The 23,873-nt window shown below is 36.9% G+C and overlaps 3 protein-coding genes across 3 annotated transcripts; 2 read left to right on the top strand and 1 right to left on the bottom strand.

The window, feature by feature from the left end:
* Positions 1–2,455: 2,455 nt before the first annotated feature.
* LOC306885789 (sushi domain-containing protein 5-like) lies at positions 2,456–9,522 on the top strand (the record flags this gene model as incomplete). The annotated part of the gene is made up of 5 exons (XM_079442582.1): positions 2,456–2,531; positions 4,574–4,772; positions 7,072–7,181; positions 7,708–7,896; positions 8,051–9,522. 5 exons carry the CDS (start codon positions 2,456–2,458, stop codon positions 9,520–9,522), a joined length of 2,046 nt encoding a protein of 681 aa, XP_079298708.1.
* Positions 9,523–11,852: 2,330 nt separating this feature from the next.
* On the bottom strand, positions 11,853–16,890 carry LOC306884931 (cartilage-associated protein-like). The gene is made up of 7 exons (XM_079441183.1): positions 15,571–16,890; positions 14,989–15,138; positions 14,040–14,211; positions 13,821–13,949; positions 13,559–13,704; positions 13,381–13,464; positions 11,853–13,062 (listed from the first exon to the last, which is right to left on the bottom strand). Exons 1-7 carry the CDS (start codon positions 16,027–16,029, stop codon positions 13,012–13,014), a joined length of 1,191 nt encoding a protein of 396 aa, XP_079297309.1. The 5' UTR covers positions 16,030–16,890; the 3' UTR covers positions 11,853–13,011.
* On the top strand, positions 16,698–23,539 carry LOC306884930 (peptidyl-prolyl cis-trans isomerase FKBP9-like). The gene is made up of 10 exons (XM_079441182.1): positions 16,698–17,176; positions 18,052–18,197; positions 18,842–19,031; positions 20,007–20,152; positions 20,240–20,429; positions 20,506–20,651; positions 20,738–20,924; positions 21,079–21,224; positions 22,354–22,517; positions 22,611–23,539. Exons 1-10 carry the CDS (start codon positions 16,974–16,976, stop codon positions 22,788–22,790), a joined length of 1,698 nt encoding a protein of 565 aa, XP_079297308.1. The 5' UTR covers positions 16,698–16,973; the 3' UTR covers positions 22,791–23,539.
* The last annotated feature ends 334 nt before the right edge of the window (positions 23,540–23,873 follow it).

Below are 23,873 nucleotides of genomic sequence, written 5' to 3'. Positions count from 1 at the left end.
AAAAGTGACACTTTATTTATACAGAATTAAATGTCATCGACTATATTTTGGAACATGTCTCTGTTAGCAGAGCAGATGTGCATTCATGCTTATGTGAAAATATGGACACTGTGTCATCATAATTGTATTCACTTTAGTTTCGAAGCATCAAACCAACACAGACAAGTAAAACGTTTCCACATTTAACTATATTTACGTTTTTTTTTTCATTTAAATGTCCTTTGTTTTGAAAGGCTGTATTAACATCAGATGTTAAACTGTAACCAGTATCTTGAAAGCAATTAGCTGAGACCGTTAAATACAGCTTTATTGTCGATTGATAGTTGAATAGTCATAAAATTATTGCTGTCTGTTTACACAAGTTTGTCTGTCTCCAGCAATGTCATGATAACTTGCAAAAAATTTACTATGTACTTTGGAAATCTAACTTAAATAGAAAAGCAGTGTATTAATAGGCTATATCTGGGAAATGCAACTAAATTCAGTAATACTTCAGTAAGGTACAAAATCTCTTTCAAAGGATTTATTTATTTATTTTACAGCCTTGAAAAATTACACAGTCTAAATGTTGTAAAACGGTAATTTCTGTATATGAATAGGCACTAAATGTGTTTTTGCACTGCAGTACTCCTGGTCAACAGCAGAGGGCCAGCATTGCAGGTGACTTTTGAGCTTTCGTGATTTTCAGTCTGTGAATGGCGCTTGAATATTTTCCCATTAGATATTATTCAGCTATTGAATAGTCTTTACGTATCTTCCAGTTAGTTATTATTAAGCTATCACGTTTAGTAGGACTGTTTAATGTACTTCCCAGCAAGAGATGCAGTTTGTGTAGATATAGCCGTGCTAAAAACTTATTTCTGCATCAGTTTGAGGCTGGAAAACGTTACAGAACTAAGGAGTTTGGTCTTTAAAATGGAAGAATGGAGGAACTTCAACATCACTCTAACTAGGAGTGACATCCAACAAAAATCACTCCAAGAGCAAGATTCCAGAAGGTTCCAAAGAACCCCAGAGTAATATCAGCATCTACAGGCCTCTCTTGCATTGGCTAAGGTTGTCCAGGAGTCCACCATCAGGGACTGAACAAGAATGGTGTGCATGGCAGGACAACAAGATGGAAGCCAAGAACATTGTCACCAGTTTGCCAAAGACTGTGAATGAGCCAGAAGACTATGAAAAGAATGTTTTGTCAGCAAATTAATGTCCGAAATAGAACGGGTTGATATAAAAATAAGAAGTGTATAATTTGACCAAAAAGCACCAGCTAACGGGACATTCTCAGAGTTTTGGCTAACGTTCTGGTAAAGTTCTTTCAGTTAAGAACAAACATTATTACAGTAACATTAAATGAACGTTCATTTAAAGTTATCTGGTCTTTAATAACGTTCTCAAAATGTTAGCACAAATTATTGTTATTATAAATCATTAATGGAATGTTTTTCTGAAACATTTTAGTTGGATGTTTATTACAACAGGTTTCAAAACGTCCAGAGAACATTCAAAAGTAACATTTCCACTGCAAAGAGATAAAGTCAGTGTAGTTCAAATTTATGCACGTTCACAAAAGTTCTAGCACTATGTGTGTGCCGGCTTTAAGCTGTAATTGTTTGGCTAATACCTTGACTAAATAATAAGGCAAGGAATTTAGGATCACACATAGCTCTGTTATTGAAGTAAATAACATCAGAAGCTGTTCAGACACACTCAGCCTGCGCTGGCCACGATCCTGCCACTTACTCACTAAAAAACAAACATACTTGCTAATTCACGCTCGCTATCTCTTGCTCCAGCACAGACGTAAACATAAAAGCCTTTACAATTAAATGAATGTGAGTGGGAGTGTGTGTTTGTGGTGGGCCAAGACACCCATTATGCTTTCGCGTGACATAGTGTCCAACAGCGCCCATATTGGGCAGCTTCATCAAAGTTACTGTGTCCTGAGGTTGGCCCCAAGAATTTGGGACACAGACACAGTTGGTTTTGTCCTGCTCGTTCTGAACTGACATGCAGCCAGGCGCGCTATGGTGACAAGACTCACCAAAATGAAGGGTCCGGTCCTAAAAAAAAAAAAAAAACATTACACGGTGGCAAACTCCTCTGTGCTAGGGAGGCACAAACCATTATGAGCTGGACTCCCCACGGCACTGGAACCTTCCCAGTGCTTGGAGCCTCTGTTCTCATGCGGTACTGCACAGGTTCCTAGTCATGACGTATTTACTGACAACGCCGTGCGAGTTTTCGCACGAGCGCACCAGCAGCTCCGTAATGTACTTCTTGGTCAGATAAACCTCCCCTTGCACCTCTGTCACTGCGCCTATTAGTTCTTTTCTCTCGGCTATCGGAATCATCGGACCTGTCCGTTTGGAGAGCGCAATTCCGTTGGGATTTTTCACCTTTCCTGACAGATTTGGAAAAGTTTTACCTCGGTTTTTCCCAGAAACACTGTTTCATTATGGGGCGAGCCTGTCACCGAGAGCTCGCGCTCCTGCTGCTGCTGGGATACTTGGCTTGCCTGACGCGCGCGGACGGTGGGTTTCTCTTGATGATATGGGTGCGGTAATTAGTTTCACGCGCCTCTGCAATACACATTTACGCGAGCTGATGGGTGATGAATGGACGCATGCGTGTGCCCAGCTTCCAAAATATCAGAAAGTTGTTTGGATTGTATATTTGTTCTTGGTGTGTGGTTATAAATCTTTGTGGGTGTGTGTGCGTGTGCATATATAGTTGTAGGCTATATTCTTTTTAAAGTAATTTTATAATTTTTTTTTTTAATTTTAGTAATTTTTGTGGGGTTTTTTTGTCATTTCTGTTAGTTTCTTTTAATATGCATTCTATAATAATAATTTTATTATTATTATTATTATTAAAGTTATTTAAAAATACTTCAAAAATCAGTTTATACAGAGTGACTTGCATATATTCAATTTGTTTTAATAATTTTCTTATGCAACTTGTCTGGAGGATCATTCAAAGAATGAAATTCTTGAGAAAAAGAGAAAATGATAGTCTGTAATAAGTATTATTTATCAAATGAATCTTTTTTTGTGTATTGTTGTTAAATATTAATATTTAAAATAATTTTGTCAACCAAATTCAAAGTCAGTCTGGCGTAACCAACATGAAAGAAGCCATTTTGTTGTCATGTGACAAGAAAACTACAACTGATAAGACCCCTTTAGATGTTTAACTGTGTCAACGTCAGTATGGTTTTTTTTAAAAAACACATATTTTTAATGAACTTCAAGTCAAATGAAAGAAAACATATTTGTGAGTAATGTTAGAAAAAAATATGGCTTATGTGTTTTTGGTCTGTTGTAGGCTTTTTTAAAATGATTTTTTAAAGATTTTTACTGCAATCCAAACACAAAAAATAAAGCATCTATCATGTTTTATCTTATAGTTTTAGAGTCTTATGGCTCTTGGTATTGTATGTTGAAGTATGTTAAAGTATGTTTGACTGGCCTTTCTCACACATGTAATCTATTCATGTTTGCTGTCATCTCTTTCCTTTTTAGTTGTTAGTAGAGTCAAAATCCTTTACTAAAGATCTAATTCACTTAATGAATTTCATGTTCATCCACCACAAACCCCTGATATCTTCACATCAGCATAACAGACTCATCAATATGACACTAATGAATTTGTAACAAACGATTGATAGATGACGGCTTGTTTGTGGTGGGTCTGCTTGATTAGTCAGACTTCTGAACATGACTCAGTCTGGATTTACCTCACTGACACCAACCTGCTAAGTTTATCTGATCCAATTCATTTGATCCCAACTGATGATGTTACCTGATGCGTATTTATTAGACTTGGAGGCATGAGACATTTTTCTATTATGAGGAGAAAATGCTGCATGTTTGGTGACGTCCATGTAACCTCGGTTTAATTTTGATCTATAATTAGCTCAATTTCAGATGGTTTACACAGGAATTGACTCACTGAAGTAGTTATTTTATTTCTTCTGTTTGAGACTGTGACAAAGTAATGATGAAATTAAGAAGCTGCCTTACGGAAGATCTGATAGAATGCTTTCTGATGTGTGTTTATATTATATGTGTGTACAACATAGTCTGTCAGGATGGGGCTTGTGATAAAAATGGATTTACGTTTGTACCCTTTTTTTGCAAACAGTGCAAAAGAAGAAACTTTTAAATAATCTAAATAACCTTTAATCAGCTTTTTGTGCAGTTAAACATGTCCATTGATGATAACGATTCTTCATGGATCTCTGTGTCTTTAACCTTCATTTGGTATAGCTTTACACCTTCACACTGCCAAAAACACTGCTAAATACACTTTATACAGTAACCGCCCTCACTTGACCCTGTTCAGCTAATATCTGGCTGTTAAAAATTGCCTTTTGCCATACAAAGCTATTTGGTGATGTAATTCATAGCATTCATGCATCTGTAGATATCATTTCAACATACTGTGGTTATATCCTTGCATTCTCCTAATTTCTTGATGTCCTTCTCATTTCCCCTGTTTGAGGTAATGTATACTCACTAATGTAATGTAAAAATGTGCATTCTGTGAGTAACACTGGTTTATTTTTTACCAGTCTCTCCATTAGGGCGTGTGTTCTTACTGGAATTGGAGAGTTTTCCAAAAGATGGACAGGAGAAAGGGTTCGAGGCAGCAACACATGCCTGTATGGCTCAAGGGGCCCAGGTGGCATCCAGGGCCGACCTGCATCACGCAGTGTTGGAATGTGCCTTCTCAGCCTGCTCGCGTGGTTGGCTCTCTGGACCGAGTGTTGGGTGAGAACATTAATTACCTGAAGATCAGATGCTGTCGATCCAAGTGTTGTTTTGTTGAAGGGGCATTGTGCTTTTTTGAGGCACAATAATGAGCTAGCTTGCTTGCGTATATCTGTGTTTTTGTATTTGATTGCAAGACAGAGAGAATCCTACCTGTGAATTCAGCCAGAACATTCCTATTTACACCTCAGGACCTGAGAGAAATGGACATGAGCTGCTGTGAGGGAACACATCAGCACCTTCCATGTGTTCATTTTCTGTGCTGCTCCATTGCTGAGGTGTATTACTTTACCACCACGCACAAATCCCAAAATAATTATCACATCGAAAATGTGGTCCAAAACGACTCTTTCTTTTTCAAGTGAAATATATATAGTCGGCCCAAAACGTCTTAGTAAAGAAATACATAAAATATGAATTGCATTGCCTTGAATGACAAAATATCAAACATAATATTTTTATATAGTATTAAATAATATATAGGAATTCAATTTTATTTTATTGTAACACATATTTTACATTTTGGTACATATGTTATGTATACATTATGTATAAGTTTTGGTCAGTAAGATTTTTTAAATATTTTTGAAAGAAGTCTTTTATGTTCATCAAGGCTGCATATTTAAAATACAGTAAAATAGTGATATTGTGAAATATTATTACAAATTTAAATATAATTAATTTTATGTTCTATTTTAATATATTTTAAAATGTAATTTATTCCTGTGATTGCAAATGAGAATTTTCGGCATCATTACCCCAGTCTTCAGTGTCTCATGGTCCTTCAGAAATCATTCTAATATGCTGATTGATGATCAAGAAATATTTCAATTAAACAAAAGTGGTGCTTAATTCCTTAATTGAAAATCTAGGCACTTTTCTTTCAGTTTTTTTGATTCATAGAAAGTTCAAAAGGTCAGCATATTTTTAGTATAGAAATTTTGTCCTTACTGTCACTTTTGATCATCCTTGCTTAGTGATTAGTAAGTATTACTGAACCTAAACTTTTGAACAATAATATATGTTCACTTACATTTATGCTTACAAGAAAAAAGCAACAGGGTAAGAAAAATAAGCTTAATTCAATATTGTTTGTTCTAAGCTGTACACTTCTTTCTAATAAGTCTGGAATACAAAATTCAAAGCATTCTGTTGTTATCAAGTTTGATAACAACAGAATGAATATCAGGCCTTTGTTGAATATCACTTACATCTTCAAGTTTTGCCAAAAGGAGTGGCCTTCCCTTCATAACAACCTATAGATTACACATGGATTACTCGGTCGTGACACATAAATTTCACATAAATGACATGCACGTGAAAATCTACCTCAGTGCAGCTGAGCCTAACTAAACTTTGACACAGGGTGTTTCCTAGTAACTTAACACTGTCCCAGGAGAGTACGGTCTGGTCCGGTAAGGACTCAAGCAGTCTGGTTGTGGTTTGAGCCCCCCTCTGCACCGACTCAGACATACCCACATGCTCATAATTCTGATTAAGACCTCACAGCTGAGTGTTAAAAGGTGAGGTAAGTAACTTACTTTCCTCACAAACAGTTAGTAATGTTTCTAAAAGATTTGGGACGAAACAAACAGACATTCTTGGTTGTAGACATGCACAGTATATTCAGAAACCTTTACTGACTACTTGAAGACAAGTTTTAAATTATTGATAGTTCTGTTTGAAGCCATTGTGAAATGACAATAAATGCAAACGTCACATTCTTTATTAATGCGGCAAGTTGCTATTGCTTGGCAACTGTGAACATCCTACAGTTAAAATAATGAACAATATGGTGGAAGAGGTATTTATTCTGGTGATTAATAATACTTTTTATTTGTTTAACTGTATCTTTAATGATTAAATGTTTTTCTAAATGTTGATTAACTATTGATCATATGATTTTAAGACCCTGTTTCGCGTTGTCTATACACACTGCATGGTAAAATCTCTGTAATGCAGGGGTTTCCAGATTTTTGATGCCAAAGACCCCAAATATTATGAGTTTCTTGTGGCTTATTGCATATTTTAATCACTCTCGCATTTTTGTTCTAACACACACACAATCAGAGAGTGGTACAAGCTTTAAAAACATGACAGAAAACAGACCTGTGATGTAAATTTATACAAACACTGGAGACATAGTAATGTGATGGGGATATACTGCATAAAGTGTGTGTGTTGAAATAGTACATGAGCTGACTATGTAAGCAGAATTTAACAGTGACATCATGTCTGATGCCTTTATAATGGAAAAGACCAAAAAAAATGAGAAAGAATTCCTCTAATTTACTTTCAGGACTACAGTGTGCAGCGGCGTCCCGGGGAGTTTGAGGCCATTTGATGTGCAGCTGGAGAATTTAACCGCGAACACTGAGAGACTGGGCGTGTTCTGCGTGAAAGATAGCGGTCAGTTTTAAATCACTGACACTGGAGAAGGGGACTGTGTTTTTTCACTTATGAGGGATCATGAGGGACTATTTCATGTAACACATACCTAAAAACTTTGGCCTGTTTCATACCGCATGTGAAAACAGAAGAGCAAAAGCATGTGTGTTCGTTTTAGCGCCAACACAGAGGAGTTTTCAAACGTTTTATTCCAAGGACCCCCAAATATGATTGTGTATTCAAAAAACATGATTGTATTTCAAAAACATTGTAGTATATTTATTTTGCACTACCATCACATTGGTAAAGATTCTCAGCAGCCAACCTCCTATAACCATTTTATCATTTATGTTGTTAATAAAGGGATTCTTCGATATATTACTCCAGAAATTGCTTTTCTTTTCTATAACTGTCAGTATAGAATGCTGTCTCAATGTGAGCCTGACAGTGTGCAGTGTGAAACTGGCTTTACATGTAATTTAATCTTTTCACTTTATGAAATTTTCTTTTATAATTTATGACAACCTCTTCGCCTTTCATCCACCAGACTCTCCATGTGGGCAGCCACCTTCATTCCCACACTCACATCTGCAGGGGAAGACTGGTCTGGACATGGGGGATGAACTTCTGTATACCTGTGACCAAGGATACAAACTTCCCAATGGAGATACGGGCTTCAGCCTGCTTTGCGACAGTTGTGGAGAATGGTACGGCCTGGTGCAGCATTGCGTGAAAGGTGAGCTGTGAACACAATGATGAGATTTAAAAATAAAAGGAGCCATGCTGAATATGAGACAGAGGCCCCAAGATGCATAATTCTTGAGGTTCAAAGGGTTTATTTGGCTTTCGGGTGTAGCTGCGTAGTCTTCAATATATTTTATTTGTTGCAGATGATCCTGAAGGCCACATCGACTATGAAGATAAGTTCACAGATGGCCATCTCCTTGAGAATCCGAGGGAGGAGCATCATATTTCTTTGAATCCAGGAGGAACGCAGTCCACTGTTCATGAAGTAGAAGAATCCTCTCCTGAGCCTGAGCCTGAGCCAGAGCCTGAGCGGACAGTCATGTCTGAGGAGGAGAATGATGGAGATTCAACTAAATCAGTCACTGAACCTCCAGTGTCTCAACTCAGTCAGAAGCACATGTTCTGGTTCCCTTCAGAGGCCTTCCAGGAAGAGAAGGAGCAGCTGGGTATCACCACTGATTCCTCCTCTGTTAAAAACCCCAATGAAGATGAGAGTCGCATGACGATCAAAACAACCAACAGCCAGTCTGGTCCTGACATTATCGCAGAGGAAAGTGACTATACGACAGATCCTCCCACCGATGAACCTACCAGTCCCAGTGCCGGTGGCTCAGACGAGTCCTGGCTAGATGGATACCCTGTTACTCAGGATGAAGATAAAGCTGGAGGTGAGTCCACAGGGGAGGCAGGGCCAGAACAAGGTGCGGAATCAGAAACAGAGACCTTGAATGGGCACTCGGAAGTTGAGGTGTTTGAGGATGTAACCAAAAACCCTGTGGAAGATGAGATAGGGGGTTTGATTGACAACCCTGAGGAGGACAAAGATGGAGAAATAAAAAATTCTGAGGACACAATCCACTGGAAAGGAGACGAGGAGGAGCTCGGTAAAGGGACAACCAGATTTGAAAAGGAAAAGTCTGTTGTAACACCTTATGAGGAAACAACTGAAGGACTTTCAGAAGATGAAATGGCAAAAGAAAAGTACACACCAGAGAAAACAGACTCTGATGGATCCAAAACATTGGGGTTTGATGGTGTTACTGACAGTCCAAATGGTGTGGAGGTGAAGCCCACCACTGTCATTACTGAGATCACACCCAGTCCAGATGATATTGCTGTGCACAAGCGGCCCATGCCGTACACACCGGCTTCTGCTCCTGAAAACGTGAGCACCAGTCAAGGCGGATTGGGCCCTGAGAACACATCCACACCTTCTGGGATGGTACATCTGGATGGGTCACCTGATTATATCACTAGCGCGCCTACACCCGTCATCAAGGATCCATGGGAAACCTTCGATGACCACTTCCTGGAGCACATTCCAGGTCATGTCGCAACTGAAAACCCTGAAAATCGTAGTGTGATGGAACGAGGTGGAGATCACAGCCTGGATCAACAGGAGCGGGCTGGAGAGGGTGCTTGTGCAGAAGACCCCTGTCACGGTTCAGGCCGCGGGCCCATGATCGCGGCCATTATCGTTGGCATCATAGCAGCAGGGGTGGGTGTGGTCTTGGGGGTGTGGTGTTATAAAAAGAGGCAACAAAAGAGCTCTCACTACCAGCTCAATGGAACTAACAGGCAAACGCAGTGCATTGAATTACAACAGACTGTGTGAAAGTCATACAGATCCTCATAAAGCCACACAGCTTACTCAACCATCCATACATAGCCATTTATTTGTGAACATTACAGTCTACGAACATTACAGAGTAGAAAAAGTGAAACTATCTATCCATCATCTGTCTATCTGTCTATCTGTCTGTCTGTCTGTCTCTCTATCTATCTATCTATCTATCTATCTATCTATCTATCTATCTATCTATCTATCTATCTATCTATCTATCTATCTATCTATCTATCTATCTATCGTTCTATCTATCTATCGTTCTATTGTCTATCTTTCTAGATAAAAAAACTTTCTGTAACCAAAATTCAAAGTTGACCAACTTTGCTTTTCTAATTTTGTAGTAAAATTATAGTTATATTAATTTCTTTAAGTTTGTAATTCACTTAAATTTCCTTCAAATTCAAGAATTGCATTGGAAAATAATCTTAATTCTATTCTGAATGCCACACAACCCTGACTTTCACACTAACACAAGGTGTCTCTGTTTAACACTCCTTTATCGCACAAGGTTGGATTGTTTAGTGCTTATTTAGTTAGTATTTCTGATTTACAATGTTTTCTTTTTCTTTATATTTTCATTGTATTGTGGATAATTGGTATATCATGAATCTGATGTCTTCTCTTACTTTGGACGGACTGCATTGAACTGTTGGTCGGTGCATGTGTGTACGTTGTGCCCGTCTGTCCAGATTTGTACGTGTTTATAGCTTTGTCCATTAGTGAGTAAGTGTGTGTAAGAGAATCATTGTGACTTTAGCGTATTTTGGTTTTGAAAGAGAGCAGTCAGTTCAAAAGAGTGTGTGGTTGAACTGTGTGCGCAATTGAGTTTCTAGCTTGCAGACAGGTGAGACATTCTGGTCAGAGGAACTGAGGGTGAATTCTGATTGGCTTTCAGCTCTTATAGACCTCGAGCAGGCAGAATAAATAGCTTTCATCCCTAAATTTAGAATACAATGAGCATTTGTTCATTTCAGACCTTTTTCCTATAAATAAGTGAGTTTCTTGGGGTTGAGCTCAGGACTCAGAAAGATTCACACTCACAGACAGGTGAGACATTCTTCTCTGAGGAACTAAGGGTGGATTCTGATTGGCTTTCAACACATTTACAGCTTATTGAGTTTCAGTTTCTTTAAAATATATGTAGTGCTATTAAAGTTATATCATAGCAGACTATTTCCCAAATATCTCATTGATGTTCAGTGCAAACTTTTTGACCATGTCTTATACAAGATATTTAGTTCGTTCATCACCTCCAGCGACGTTTATGAGGCATATTTATATCATGTGTATTATAAATGTAAACACTCGATTTTAGAACTAGTGAATTAAAACAAAAACGCAAATCAGAATCACTTTTTATTTCAATTGTCAAATTGAGGTCAAACATATAGTATGCTATTTTTAGATAATATTAGTCATTTATTTCTAGGTGTTGTTAGAGCAAATGTAGCATTTTTATATTGTTTGATTGAATTATTAATGAAGAAAATTAATTTTGCAGGGTCATTTGTAAGTATCCATTAATGAGCCATTAACATTATCTAACTGTTTGGGTATTTTTGATTGTTGGCTGTTGTTGTTGTTGTCTTTTAATATGTTTTCCAGCCCTGACATCTCTAATTAGCAGAGAAGCTAGCACAGTCTTATTTTACATTAGCCATTTAGAGGACGCTTTTATCCAAAGATACTTACAAATGATGAAAATCACAAACAATTTATCATACAAGAGCCAAAACACTTGCATTTACTTACAAAATAATCTAATTTCTAGATCAAGAAATCAGTTCCAGTTGATTGCTGTAGATATATTGAAAGCTACAGTGGATAAACACATGAACTTCTTACCATAAAATTGGTCATTTGCTATATGTGAGGTAAATGTGGCCATTGGAACTATTTTATTTGCTCTGATATCTTCTGAAGGTTATTTTCTGAACTGTAAAGTGTTTTTATTGTGATGTGGAACTGTGAGACTTCATACTCTTTGTTCTATTAATCTGTAATCTTTTCAATTCCATTTGAAGCTAAAACTGCTTGGTAATATCAACATTACACTGTAACAATGTCAGTTAGATGTGACATGAGGGTATCTGACTAAACATAGCTGTGGAAAACTAATGGAACATTAACCAATAAACTACTTTGGGGGGAAAATGACCGCTTTAGTCTTCCTTGGTGTCAACATTACTTAAATAGGCTTAAAAAAAAATCCTTCCTAAAATAAGACTGCAAATATTTGCGTAGAGTTGCCAGGTGTCTCTGTATGTGTGTAAGAACAGCAGAGCCAAACCTGATATCACAAAAGAGGGACATGTTTTGTGTGTCTATGCTGTCGTTTTTACCACAAAACAAAGATGAAACACTCAGAAACACTCCTGCATACAAATACTCACACAGCGGGAGAACAGAGACTTGTTTAAATGTGTTTAAACATGGAGTATCTGTGCAGTTTATCACACCATAGTAGGAAAAACCCACAGAGAAAAGGAAAGAAGGGGTGGGGGATGAGGAACGAGAGATGTGGAGGCAGTCTGGATTAAAAAATGACCGTCCACATGCACTCTTAAAAGTAAAAGTGTTTTGCTTAAGGTCTAGTGTTTAGTCTTTTGCTATTATATTTAGTCTGAATGTTTACTGCTTTTAAGGGCAGGCAATACTGGTTCAGCCTTTGAAATAGACAAGTTTGTTTGAGTTCTTCTACGCAGCACCATTTTACACATATTTTGAATAATAGCCAAGTGAACATTTGTGAAGTTATCAACAACAACATATTAGTGCCAACATTTGGTCCAAACAGATTGCGTGAGGCTTGGGATAACCAAAACTGTGCTAAGCTCAGGATCTTAAAGTAAGTCAGTCCTTCTGAAATGCCAAATACACAAATTCTTCACCAGAAGGAGGATTGTACAAAGATATTGTAACACTTGAGGTAGCAAAATATTCATTAAAACAATACAGATATAAAAAATGACAGATGAATTAACCAGTATTTCACAGCACAAAAGCGTTGAGTTTAAGCATTTTCATCCACATTATTTATTACAACAGCATCCGCATCTGTAACAATCAGACAAAAAAATAATAATTTTCAGTGTTTAAGCAGTTCTTGGGGCCCAATTCTGCTTGGATATCTTCACATGGTAACAACATTGCTCAGATTGTATTCAGTATAGAAAAGCAATCTCCATTAAAACAATCCAACCAACAAAATAAAAACACGTCACTGTTTTCTCTGAGATACAGTAAATTGACAGGGACTAAGATTCAAAATTATAATCTTTTGGTTTGTGGTGCATAATCTGTATTTACATGTGTAAATATAAGTACATATTTTAGTACAGATGTCTACAGTAAAAAGATATCAACACTTCCAATCACCTACCCCTAAATAAATACAAGAACACAAAATGGTACATGATGGAGAATACCTTTATGGTCTTTTTCACAATGTTTTAATTTCAGTGCAAATTAAATCATTTATTCATTCTCAGCATCAAGATATTCATCAAGAAACTCTAAAACTTCACCCTGAAAGAGAAAAATGGTTGGAGGAAGAGTTAGAGAAAGAATGGTGTTTATTAACAGTATATCAGTATCTCAATGATACTAAAATGACACTAGGCTGTAATTAAATAAGCATATAAACGCGTTCATTTATCAGCCACTAGAGGGCGATGTGACAGTAAACGGCTCAGAGTAAATCAGTAAGCATAGTGCGCACCCAAGTGGCCAAAACTCACATTGCAAGTATTCAGCAACGCTCCGAATTTTTTAAAAACACCTTCATGTTTGTGAATATACAGCAAGCATCCAAATAACCCATGCACAAACACTCGCAGCTCTCACCTCATCATCTGACAGTAACTTCTGTTTGGCAAATTCTAGCATCTGCAGCTGTAGCGTTGTCTGGTTGTAGTATCGTACTGCTTCCTGTCATGTGAGAATGTATCATGAGTACAACATCAAACATCTAAAGAAAAATAAACGCATTTATTCATTATTTACCATGATGTGAGACACCTACCTCTCTAGGGAAGAAATCCTCATCAGACAGGCCAAATTTTTCTCTGTGGTACCGATAATAATCCACATTATTCTTCATCACCTCATCACTGGGATCAAAGAGCATGTAGCTGGCCACACACGGTACAGCGTTCTTCAGATCATTCACTGAGTGAGAATGAAGGAGAGAAACTTTTGAATGGAAGCGTATGTTTCATATGTCAGTTATTCACATTCATGGTTCACGTGAGTTGTTATGTAAACAGAGAACTTTCTAGACTTACATTTATAATAAGCAAACTGGAGGTAGTGGTACATGGTTGCCACAAATTTCTCAACAACAAATCCACCTACAACCGGCGTGAGCTCGCTCTCACAGCGAACCTTCCTCTCCAGAACCTCTGTGTAATGATCTAAAGACAAAAACAGATATGTTATGTTTCAGCTAGAATTACAAAGGATCTCAGAGGCAGACATGACAAGAGCAGCAGGTATATACCAACCTGCAATGGACGGGTAAAAGTCTTTGAAGTCTTTGATCTGTCTGGATCCCTCTGACGCTGCGATGCACTCATCATACACTTTGAAAAAGTCTCTCAGTGCCAGCTCCATATCGGACACTGACGTTCTGAAGTTATCTCCATTGTACGCCCGCACGGCCCGAATAAAAAGCGTCTAAATAAGAAGAATTAACCATATGTAACTGTAAATTACAACACTATTTATTACATTCAACAGACATTTTACAGTTGTATACATTTACCTGAGCTTGGATTGCACAAATGTAGACATATTATTATAGATAAATATTATATACGCACTACTGCTAAAAAAGTATGGGGTTTTTAAAATAAGTCTCTTATGCTTGCCAAAGCTGCATTCATTTGCTCAAAATGACAGTAAATAAGTAATCTTGTGAAACTTTATTAGAATTTTAAATACCTGTTTCTAATTTTATAGATTTTAAAATGTTATTTATTCCTGTGATGGCAAAGCTTTAGTATCACATCCTTCAGAAATCATTCTTATATTTTGATGGTCAAGAAACACTTCTTATTATATTCAGTTTTAAGAACAGTTTCTTTGACGAAGAGTAGTTCAAAAGAACAGCATTTATTTGAAACAAAAATATGTTAAAATTATAAATCTCTTTTGATCAATTTAATGCATCCTAGCTGAACAAAAAAAAATGTATTAATCATACTGCCCCCAAACTTCTGTTATGTTTATTTCTGCATATAATTTAATACACATTGGTCATTATAAGTAATGCTATCAGCATAACTGAAAGAAAAAAAATAATTTGAAAACAAACATGAATTTCAGGATTTCTTAGTATTTAGATTGACCCCATTTTGCTTTAATGGCAGCAGCTCTCAAGGAGCATTAACAAGAGGATTTATATGAGGATTTGATTTCCTTTTATTCAGTGTTTTATGTATGGGGTCTCACCTCATATGACTTGGTCTCCAGGTCTGTCATATGTTCATCAGCTCCTGGTAAACTCTTGTAATAGTTCATGTTCCTCTGCATCATCTCATCATTAGGATGCTTCAGGAGGAACGTGTACGCTGCAGATACAGCTTTGGCCAAATTATCACTCTGGAATAGGTCATAATACTCCATTTTGTCAGACATTTCCAAACCAAAACTCTACGCATAAAATATTCAAACAAATTATGGTACTAAAAATGGTAAAACCACAGATTTTTATATTATGCTATTCTTTTGACATGGTATTTTCCCACATTTGAACAATGCATTGCGCATAATAGTATTCTTTGAAGTAGCCTACTTTGAAATACCATGTATTGTGATGGTACATGGTTAGTACCATGGTATTACCATCTAATACAATCTACACAACGAAAAAGAGCAAATCAACCATATCGTACTACCATGTTTTTCACTGTCTGCAGTCCTATTATCTACTACCATGTTACAGTACTGCAAAACACTCACTTACCCTTCAACTAGCTTCGTAAATAATTGTAGATGTAATGAGAGAAAGTTAATGTTTTGTAGCAGACTCACTTTGAAGTAAGCAAACTGCAGGTACTTGTAGGGTTCCCGTTTCTCAAACTCCTCGATGGTTTCACGGCTGGGAAGCGTCTGTCTGAAGGCAGGTAAGCCCTGCTTGCATCGCTTCAGACACTGAGCTCGCTTCATCACGTTACCGAAGGCGTGCAGCTCGGGGAAGTCGCTGAAGCGCGTCTCGTCGTCGAGGCGCACCGTGCTGCAGTTGAGGTTACAGAAGGCCTCGCTGTCCCTGAGCAGCCGGTGCAGCCGGAGACTCATCTCCAGAAACTCCACGCTCTCGGGCCACTTCTCCTCACTGTACTTGTCTAAAGCGTGTCGGTACGCCGAGTCCAGGGGCATAAGCTCGTGCCGTGGGAAACTGCGAAAGTTGTATTTCTCATACTGCGCAAGAACGCAAAAAGAAAAACAGAATAAAAGAAATGCCAGCCTGAGGCAGTGCGATGAGGACGCCATGGTCCCGTATGGGAATCCCAAAGTAAAGTTACACAGGAGTGTGAGAGCACAAGACCCGCCCGCTCCGCAGCCTCTCCACGTCCCCAAAGTCAGTCAGAACATACCCTTCCCCCATGCACCTAAAAAAACATTACAGTGGTTTACTAAAATATATTAATTTATTCGTCAAATCCCACCGGTAACATTTAAATTTACGTTTGAAGGGTCGAAAAGAGCATATTCTACACATATGCAATTATGAAAGTTCACATTTGTGAATATTTTTCATGGCTGCTGTAAGTATTTACACAACCAGAACAGTTTAATTCCACTTTGTCCCTTTAAAAATATATTTGTGTCCAAACTCTGCAAGGAAGCATGTGAAATATGTCATTATATAGAAACATAATTACAAAATATGGTGTATACAGCAGATCATGTAATTTAAACGTTTGAAGAAGTAATTTATTAGAACATTATTCACATTACAAAATAAATGAAACAAGTGAATGGATGCATTTAGGTATAAGAAGAATTTATATCTGAAAATTTATAATGCATGCATTATTCAAAACGTACTGAACTATCATAAGGAGACATATGATCATCTGATCTAATGAATATAAAGTTTAAAAAGGCCTGTTGCATTTCTCTGTGGGCCCTCTATAATTACATGCTCGTAAACCCCCATCTTAAAGCGCGAGCCGCCCCTCTCTGTGCCACGTAGAAAGCATTCCAGCCTCTAGGCCTGCATTTCCGCATTATCCCTGCAAAACGGAGCCCTTTCCTGCGCATTCTCCATGTAAAGTGACACCGGAGCCACAGGAAGAAGTTAGAGGGAGTTTGAGGAATCACCCACCACGTCTACACACTTCCCCTCTCAACTACAGTGAGCGAGAGGGTTTGAGGAAACTGCTGCAGCGCCCGAAAGTAGCATCGAGCCCTTTGCAAAACACAAACGGAAGATGATACGGTTAACGGTTCAGATGATTTTCCTGGCTTTCCTAGTGACATTCGTGGCGTGCAACGCGCCGCTGGTACCGTTAGATGATGTCGTGATCGAGAAGACGTTCACTCCGGAGCGCTGCGACCGAGTGGTCAAGTCTGGAGACTTTGTTCGGTATCACTACATCGGCATGTTCCCTGACGGAAAGAAGTTTGACTCTAGGTTAGTGCAAAATGCATATTTTACCTCCATTGTTCATCTTCTCACCTGGCCTGAAGCCATTTGCGTTTGTAGAGTTTACAGTCTGTGGAGCTCACAGCCACGCAGGCGGAGCAGATGAGCAGACTTACTCAATTACTATGAACTATGAACATTTACTTCTGCAAAAGCACGTCGTATACATTTACAACTGATTTAAAATAAGCAAACATTTTGTAAATTTTAATATGGAATGATTGCAGAAGTGAGTGAGTGAATGAAAGGCCTACATGAATGAATGTACAAGTGACTGAGTGAACCAACGAATGAATGAATGAATCAACGAATGGATGAATGAATGAATGAATGAATGACGTATGGTGAATGTGGTGAATGGCTGCAATTGTCATAATGCTTAATGAAAGGGTTCTCTAAATTTCATGATTAATTCAGTGTTACATGTTATTTCTTTGTGAAATTTACGAGCAGTTTGTGAGTGAAAATTATTCTACCAAAAAGTTTTTTCAGTGTAGATTTAATTAATTTAATATTTCAAAGAAAATTAAAAAAATCTTTATGTTGCAAATGTATTGTTACTCAAAATTGTTATTGCACTAACCTAATTTTCATTTAATTTAATTGCTTACGAAGAAATATATATTTAAAAAAAAACAAACAAACACTGTATTTAAATAAGACATTTTTAAAAAATACTGTTTAAGTTTACAAGATTTTGATCATTTTAATGCAAGACAGTTATTTAATTATTTTGCCAAATGATTAAAAAATAAAAGTATTTTCTCTAAAAAGTCTTTATATGTTATGTCTTTATATATGTATGTGTGTGTGTATCAGTTTTAAAAGTTTTTACTGATGTTTGTTGGTATGTGTGTTTGCAGTTATGACCGTAGCACCACCTATAATGTGTTTGTTGGACAGAAGAAGTTGATTGCTGGGATGGACAAAGCTTTAGTGGGCATGTGTGTTAATGAACGATGGATGATCAAAATCCCTCCACAGCTTGCCTACGGAAAGGATGGTTATGGTAAATGCACTTTTTAAAAACACAGCTCTCTATTCACTTTATGCATGAATGTTTGTCAGTGTAGGTGCCATCGGCACATTTACATTTAAATAGCCACATACCGCTAGGCAACATGCTAATGTGAGAAACTCACTGAGACCTACAATACCCATGATTCCTCTGAACTCCTGCATCTCCAGGTTGAGAGAAAGAGGGGGGAAGTGGAACAGACTGGGGTGTGAACTCCCAATGGGAGTGATTCGAAGAAGAATGTTGAGCCATGTCCACTTGTCAGAACTAGTTGTGAAGATAGTGTGTGTCTGCCCAATTCAGCTGCAGAAGCCACAGACAGATGTGTATAATTTAACTGTACATATATACAACAGACTTAAATTATAAGTAATTTCAGACGCATTCATCTCATGATCAGCTCTTTTAGTGAAATACAAAATATACAGGGTGACACACTTCCCCTTGCACAGTTTTATTGTAGTGAGCAAACAACATCTAATAATGCAGCCTTTATAGTAAACACAAAGACTAAAACATGTATTGTCCCTCTTTAGAGTAGCTGGTTTTAATCATGCTTCAGTGGGCAGATTTCAAAGCTGCCAAGCTGGTTTGGTTTTTATTTCTCACAGTATTTTTATGTCATTCCTTGTCAGGTGACACCATCCCCCCGGATTCCATCCTTCACTTTGATGTGTTGATGTTGGACATTTGGAACACAGAGGACAAGGTGCAGATAAAGACCTACCACAAGCCGGAGAGCTGTGGCCGCACTGTAGAAGTGTCTGATTATGTCCGTTACCACTACAATGGTACTCTGCTCGATGGCACGCTGTTCGACTCCAGGTGAGATGAGTCATGTGAACCTAAAAAATGAAAATGATAAAAATGAAAAGAAGAGATAGATAAATAGATAGATAGATATTTTTAGTAACTCAATTTTTATATTGAATAACTTTTATTAAACATTTTATATTGAATAAACACTTATTACACATTATTTCCAGTTACGTTTTTGTTTCGCCAACAACAATAGTTCCACAGCCACCATGTTACAACAGGGAGGGAATGTTTTGAATGTTTATGAACCATTAGCCCAATGATTCAATGACTCATTCATTCCAAGTCCTATGAATGAAGGCATCAAATGACTCATATAGATAGTCACATGTCACCACCTACTGGCATAATCATGCAACATCCAGAAAGAGCCACACAAATCTCTATCACTAATAACAGGTTTATTTGTTTATTTAAATAAAACAAATATTAAATTAATTAGGATTAAAACAAAATGATAAAATAATATAATTAAAAACCGATCGCAATAAATAAATATTAAAACTAGATAAATAAATATAAATAATTAATACATCTAACATTGCTATCATGAGTATAAATTAATAATAGAAACAAAACATTTTCCCAAAAAAATATTTAACACATATTTATAATATTTTTATTTCATAGTATAAATTAGGCCTTTATTTACTCTTGGACCTCTTGACCAATTAGGTTCGCGGACCAGAACTAACAGCACAATAATGTGTGCATGCAATATACGGTTTATATGTGAAATATTAAATATGTACAAATATTTGTAAAGAATTAATCTAAAAATTATTCATGATTAATTTATAAACATATAGAATTGAACATGAACAAATTTCATTTTTGGACATAAATAGGTTAAAATACTTTAACATTTATTTTATTGATTTATTATTAATTAAGGAAAATATTGATATAATTTAAACAAATGTGTGGATGTTTGAATTTTATGTATTTCATAATTAGTAATTATCATTCTTTCATTTGCAGTCACACACGTATGCGCACTTATGACACTTACGTGGGGATTGGCTGGCTCATTGCGGGAATGGACCAGGGGCTTTTGGGAATGTGTGTGGGAGAAAAGCGCATCATCACCTTGCCACCTGTCCTTGGCTATGGAGAGAATGGAGATGGTTAGAGTCATTTTATTAGAATTATATACTAAGCATATTTGTGCATGCAAAATAAGCATTACAACATCCGGTTATCTCCACTTACAGGAAGTGACATCCCTGGTCAGGCCTCTCTGGTGTTTGATGTGGTTCTGCTGGACCTTCATAACCCCAAAGATGAAATCACAGTAGAGGTGCAAAGCCTTCCAGATCACTGTCCACGCAAGAGTGTAGTAGGAGACTTCATGCGTTACCATTATAACGGATCCCTGCTGGACGGCACATTCTTTGACTCCAGGTAAAAACCCTTGATTTGAACAGAAACTGTTTGTAAAGTGATATACAGGGCACTTATGCTTTTGTTTATGTTTCAGTTACTCGAGGAATCGCACTTATGACACTTACATCGGTAAAGGCTATGTGATCGCAGGCATGGACCAAGGACTCCTGGGTGTGTGTGTTGGAGAGCGCAGGAGGATTGTTATCCCACCTCACCTAGCATATGGTGAAGAGGGCACAGGTGTGTGCTGATTGGTCCTTTTATAGTCAAAAGAACATGAGGTTAACTTTTATCTTTGTATTAATCTCTTCTGTCTCCTCATATAGGAACTACGATCCCTGGCTCAGCTGTGCTGGTGTTTGATGTCCACATTATTGATTTCCACAACCCATCTGATACAGTTGAGATCACCAGTGTGAAGCCAGAGAAATGCACCTACAATGCAAAACGTGGTGACTTTGTCAAATACCACTACAACGCCACTCTGATGGATGGCACTTACATCGGCTCCACGTGCGTTGCAATTATACGTTTGTGTATTATGTTGTGTTGGCATGTTAAAATATTTGATCATTATATTGTATGGAAATGGGGATCAGAACGTATGGTTTATATTTAGAAATTTTATCTAATTTATGTTTTCCATTGCATCTGTTTGTAACTGCAGGCACACATTTGGCAAGACATATGATGTGGTTCTGGGGGCTGGACAGGTGGTCGTAGGCATGGAACAAGGCCTTATAGGAATGTGTGTCGGAGAGAAGCGCAACCTAGTCATTCCACCTCACCTTGCCTATGGAGAGAGGGGAGTAGGTAAGACATCCTTTCACAAACACAAAAAACAAATGATATATATATATATATATATATATACACACACACACACACACACAAATAAATATATAAAAAAACTACAAATATATAGTCAATCTATTAATATTAAATAATTACATACATATAATATTATGAACTATAGACAGTAATATATAATGTATATATTTTACATTTATATGTAAATATTTATATTAATATATATTGCAAAACAAAAGAGCTGTTTCATAAGAGTTAATGGGTGACACTTTACAATAAGGTTCCTTTTGTTAACATTAGTTAACTAAATTAATTTACATTAACTAACAATGAAAAAATGAATTTGATTAATACTTATGTTTATGAATCATAGTTATTTTTAGTTTCAACATTTAATAATACATTATTAAAATCAAAAGATGTATCTGTTAATATTATTTAATTGGCCTGAGCTAACATAAACTAACAACGGATAAGTTGCATTTTTATTAAAGATTAATAAAAACTTTAACAATATTGCTCGTTGTTAGTTAACGCATTATTAGCATTAAGAAATAGGACCTTATTTGAGTAATTTAATTTCTGGTTGTGCTGAATTCATTCACTAAAAAGAACCGGCTCATAGGACTCATTTGCTCAAACTGGTCATGACTGACGCTGTATGTTTGTGCAGGAAACACTATCCTTAGAGCAGAATATCAGAAGCTTTTTATTTGTCAAATAAAAATGTTATGTTACATGTATGTAATGTAACATGAAATGTTAATTTTTTTTATTAATGTTATTTTATTAATGTTATTAATTAAACATGTTATGACAATACTTAGCTGTACTGCTGGCTTCATGAATTTGTATTGCTATTTGTGGTGGACCCACCAGAGGGAGACAAAGCAAATTCTTCTAACAACCTACTCAGCTAAATTTAACAATTTAGGTGCTTGCTGATATATTGACATTCAGGGAGGCTGTTGCTAAATTCGAAAACCACATACTTTTATACTACTACTACTACTACTCTTACTATTTTTGCCTTTCTGTGGCAGTAATAGTAAGTGTAGTATGAAAGTATGTTTACTTCAAACTTACATATTTCCCACAAAAAATATATTATTAAGTACCATTTCTTGCTCAGATGGGGAGGTCCCTGGAAGTGCCGTGCTGTTGTTTGATGTTGAGTTGGTGGACGTGGAGGAAGGTCTTCCTGAAGGCTACATGTTTATATGGAACAGCGATGTTTCACCCAACCTTTTTAGTGAGATGGACAAGAACAAAGACGCACAAGTGGACAATACTGAGGTATATTGTTTTATACTGCGAGTGTGTGTATAGCAATACATCTCTAAAATGTTTATTAAGCTAATTTCTCCAATGTCTGTCCCTTCCATACAGTTTTCAGATTACATCCTCCAGCAGGTAGAAGAGGGCAAAGGTCGCCTGGCACCAGGTTTTGACCCCAAACGCATCATAGAGAATATGTATGATAACCAGGACCGCAACAAGGATGGACAAATCACAGAGGATGAGTTTAAACTCAAGGCAGATGAAGCAGCTTCTCATGATGAGTTATAAGGCTGGACTCAGGGATGGAGGGTTGTGATTGGTTGTGTCTTGTGGTTGAATGTTATAAATGGGAAGGGTATAAAGATACTGAATTTGCCAGTGAAGTGTCACTCAGAGATGTTGTTTACTTTAGATGTTTGTCTGAGAGGTGTGTGCATGTGTGAGTGTCCATTATTGTGTTTATATATATTTTTTTTTTGTACGGGTCTCTGAATGTTTGTTAAGAGTCTGGAGTGCAAAACATGACTTTGTAAAAAAAAAAAAAAAAAAATCCCTTAAATAAACACATCCCAACCCCCAAAGTGTTATTTCATTATTTCACTAAATCACTGTTTTATTAGAACTTTAAAAATATTGCTTTACATAAGTCATGCTCACAGTTAGGTAAAAACTTGGAGCTTCCTCTTAAAGTGAAGAGCTGCAAAACAACCTTTGCTACATAATTTAAGGTTTTAGCAGCTTGTGGACTGACAAACTCAAATGCAATATGCTGAAATGGAAGTTTGTTATCCGAGCATGATATTGATATACTTCTGAGCTTTGAATGTTTTTTCCATGATTGAGCATGTCCATTCTGATATGTTCCTGATCACGTTCCTTCAGACTTTTAGCAAATAGGAATAGCACATGAGCATCTAAGTGTCTGTCTGCCTGGTGTTTTTATAATCCTCTGAACGTGTGTCAGTGTGTGTTTAGTAGGTGTGGACTGATGGAGACTCCAAACTGGAACTGACTGTAACAGACATTTCTGTCCCCAGAAAAAATAAATAAATAATAAACTGTACAAAATATACAACAATTGCTATCCCCAACAAGGCTGTAATATATAATACCATTATGTCAAGCATTTAAAAATATTAACCTAAGTTTTATTCAAATATTTTAATTCAGAAACAATCCATTCATTTTCATAAGTACAACATTAACTGAGTGCTAGTTAAATTGGTGTGTTTAAAACCGTTCAAAACACACACATACAATTCACACCTTCTCACATTACACCCAAATCAATTTAACGTTGATTTTATAAAAAAAGTAGTCTAATGTGCCCCAAATTACATGAAAACCGTCAAAAGCGATACTGTAATTACT

Source organism: Barbus barbus (genome assembly GCF_936440315.1).
Source record: "Barbus barbus genome assembly, chromosome: 19".
In the NCBI taxonomy this organism is placed as follows: domain Eukaryota; kingdom Metazoa; phylum Chordata; class Actinopteri; order Cypriniformes; family Cyprinidae; genus Barbus; species Barbus barbus.
This window is presented reverse-complemented; position numbering and strand designations above follow the sequence as displayed.

What these genes read in the sequence shown, in the direction of transcription:
- LOC306884931 (XM_079441183.1), bottom strand. Translation starts at nt 16,029, where the DNA reads ATGGCGTCCTCATCGCACTGCCTCAGGCTGGCATTTCTTTTATTCTGT. An exon ending in TGCAGTTTGCTTACTTCAAA is followed by an intron (nt 15,139 to 15,570) that starts GTGAGTCTGCTA and finishes GACCTATTCCAG; the next exon opens with AGTGATAATTTGGCCAAAGC. An exon ending in CTTTTACCCGTCCATTGCAG is followed by an intron (nt 13,950 to 14,039) that starts GTTGGTATATAC and finishes TTTTGTCTTTAG; the next exon opens with ATCATTACACAGAGGTTCTG.
- LOC306884930 (XM_079441182.1), top strand. Translation starts at nt 16,974, where the DNA reads ATGATACGGTTAACGGTTCAGATGATTTTCCTGGCTTTCCTAGTGACA. An exon ending in GGCACTTACATCGGCTCCAC is followed by an intron (nt 20,925 to 21,078) that starts GTGCGTTGCAAT and finishes TTGTAACTGCAG; the next exon opens with GCACACATTTGGCAAGACAT. An exon ending in CACAAGTGGACAATACTGAG is followed by an intron (nt 22,518 to 22,610) that starts GTATATTGTTTT and finishes CCTTCCATACAG; the next exon opens with TTTTCAGATTACATCCTCCA.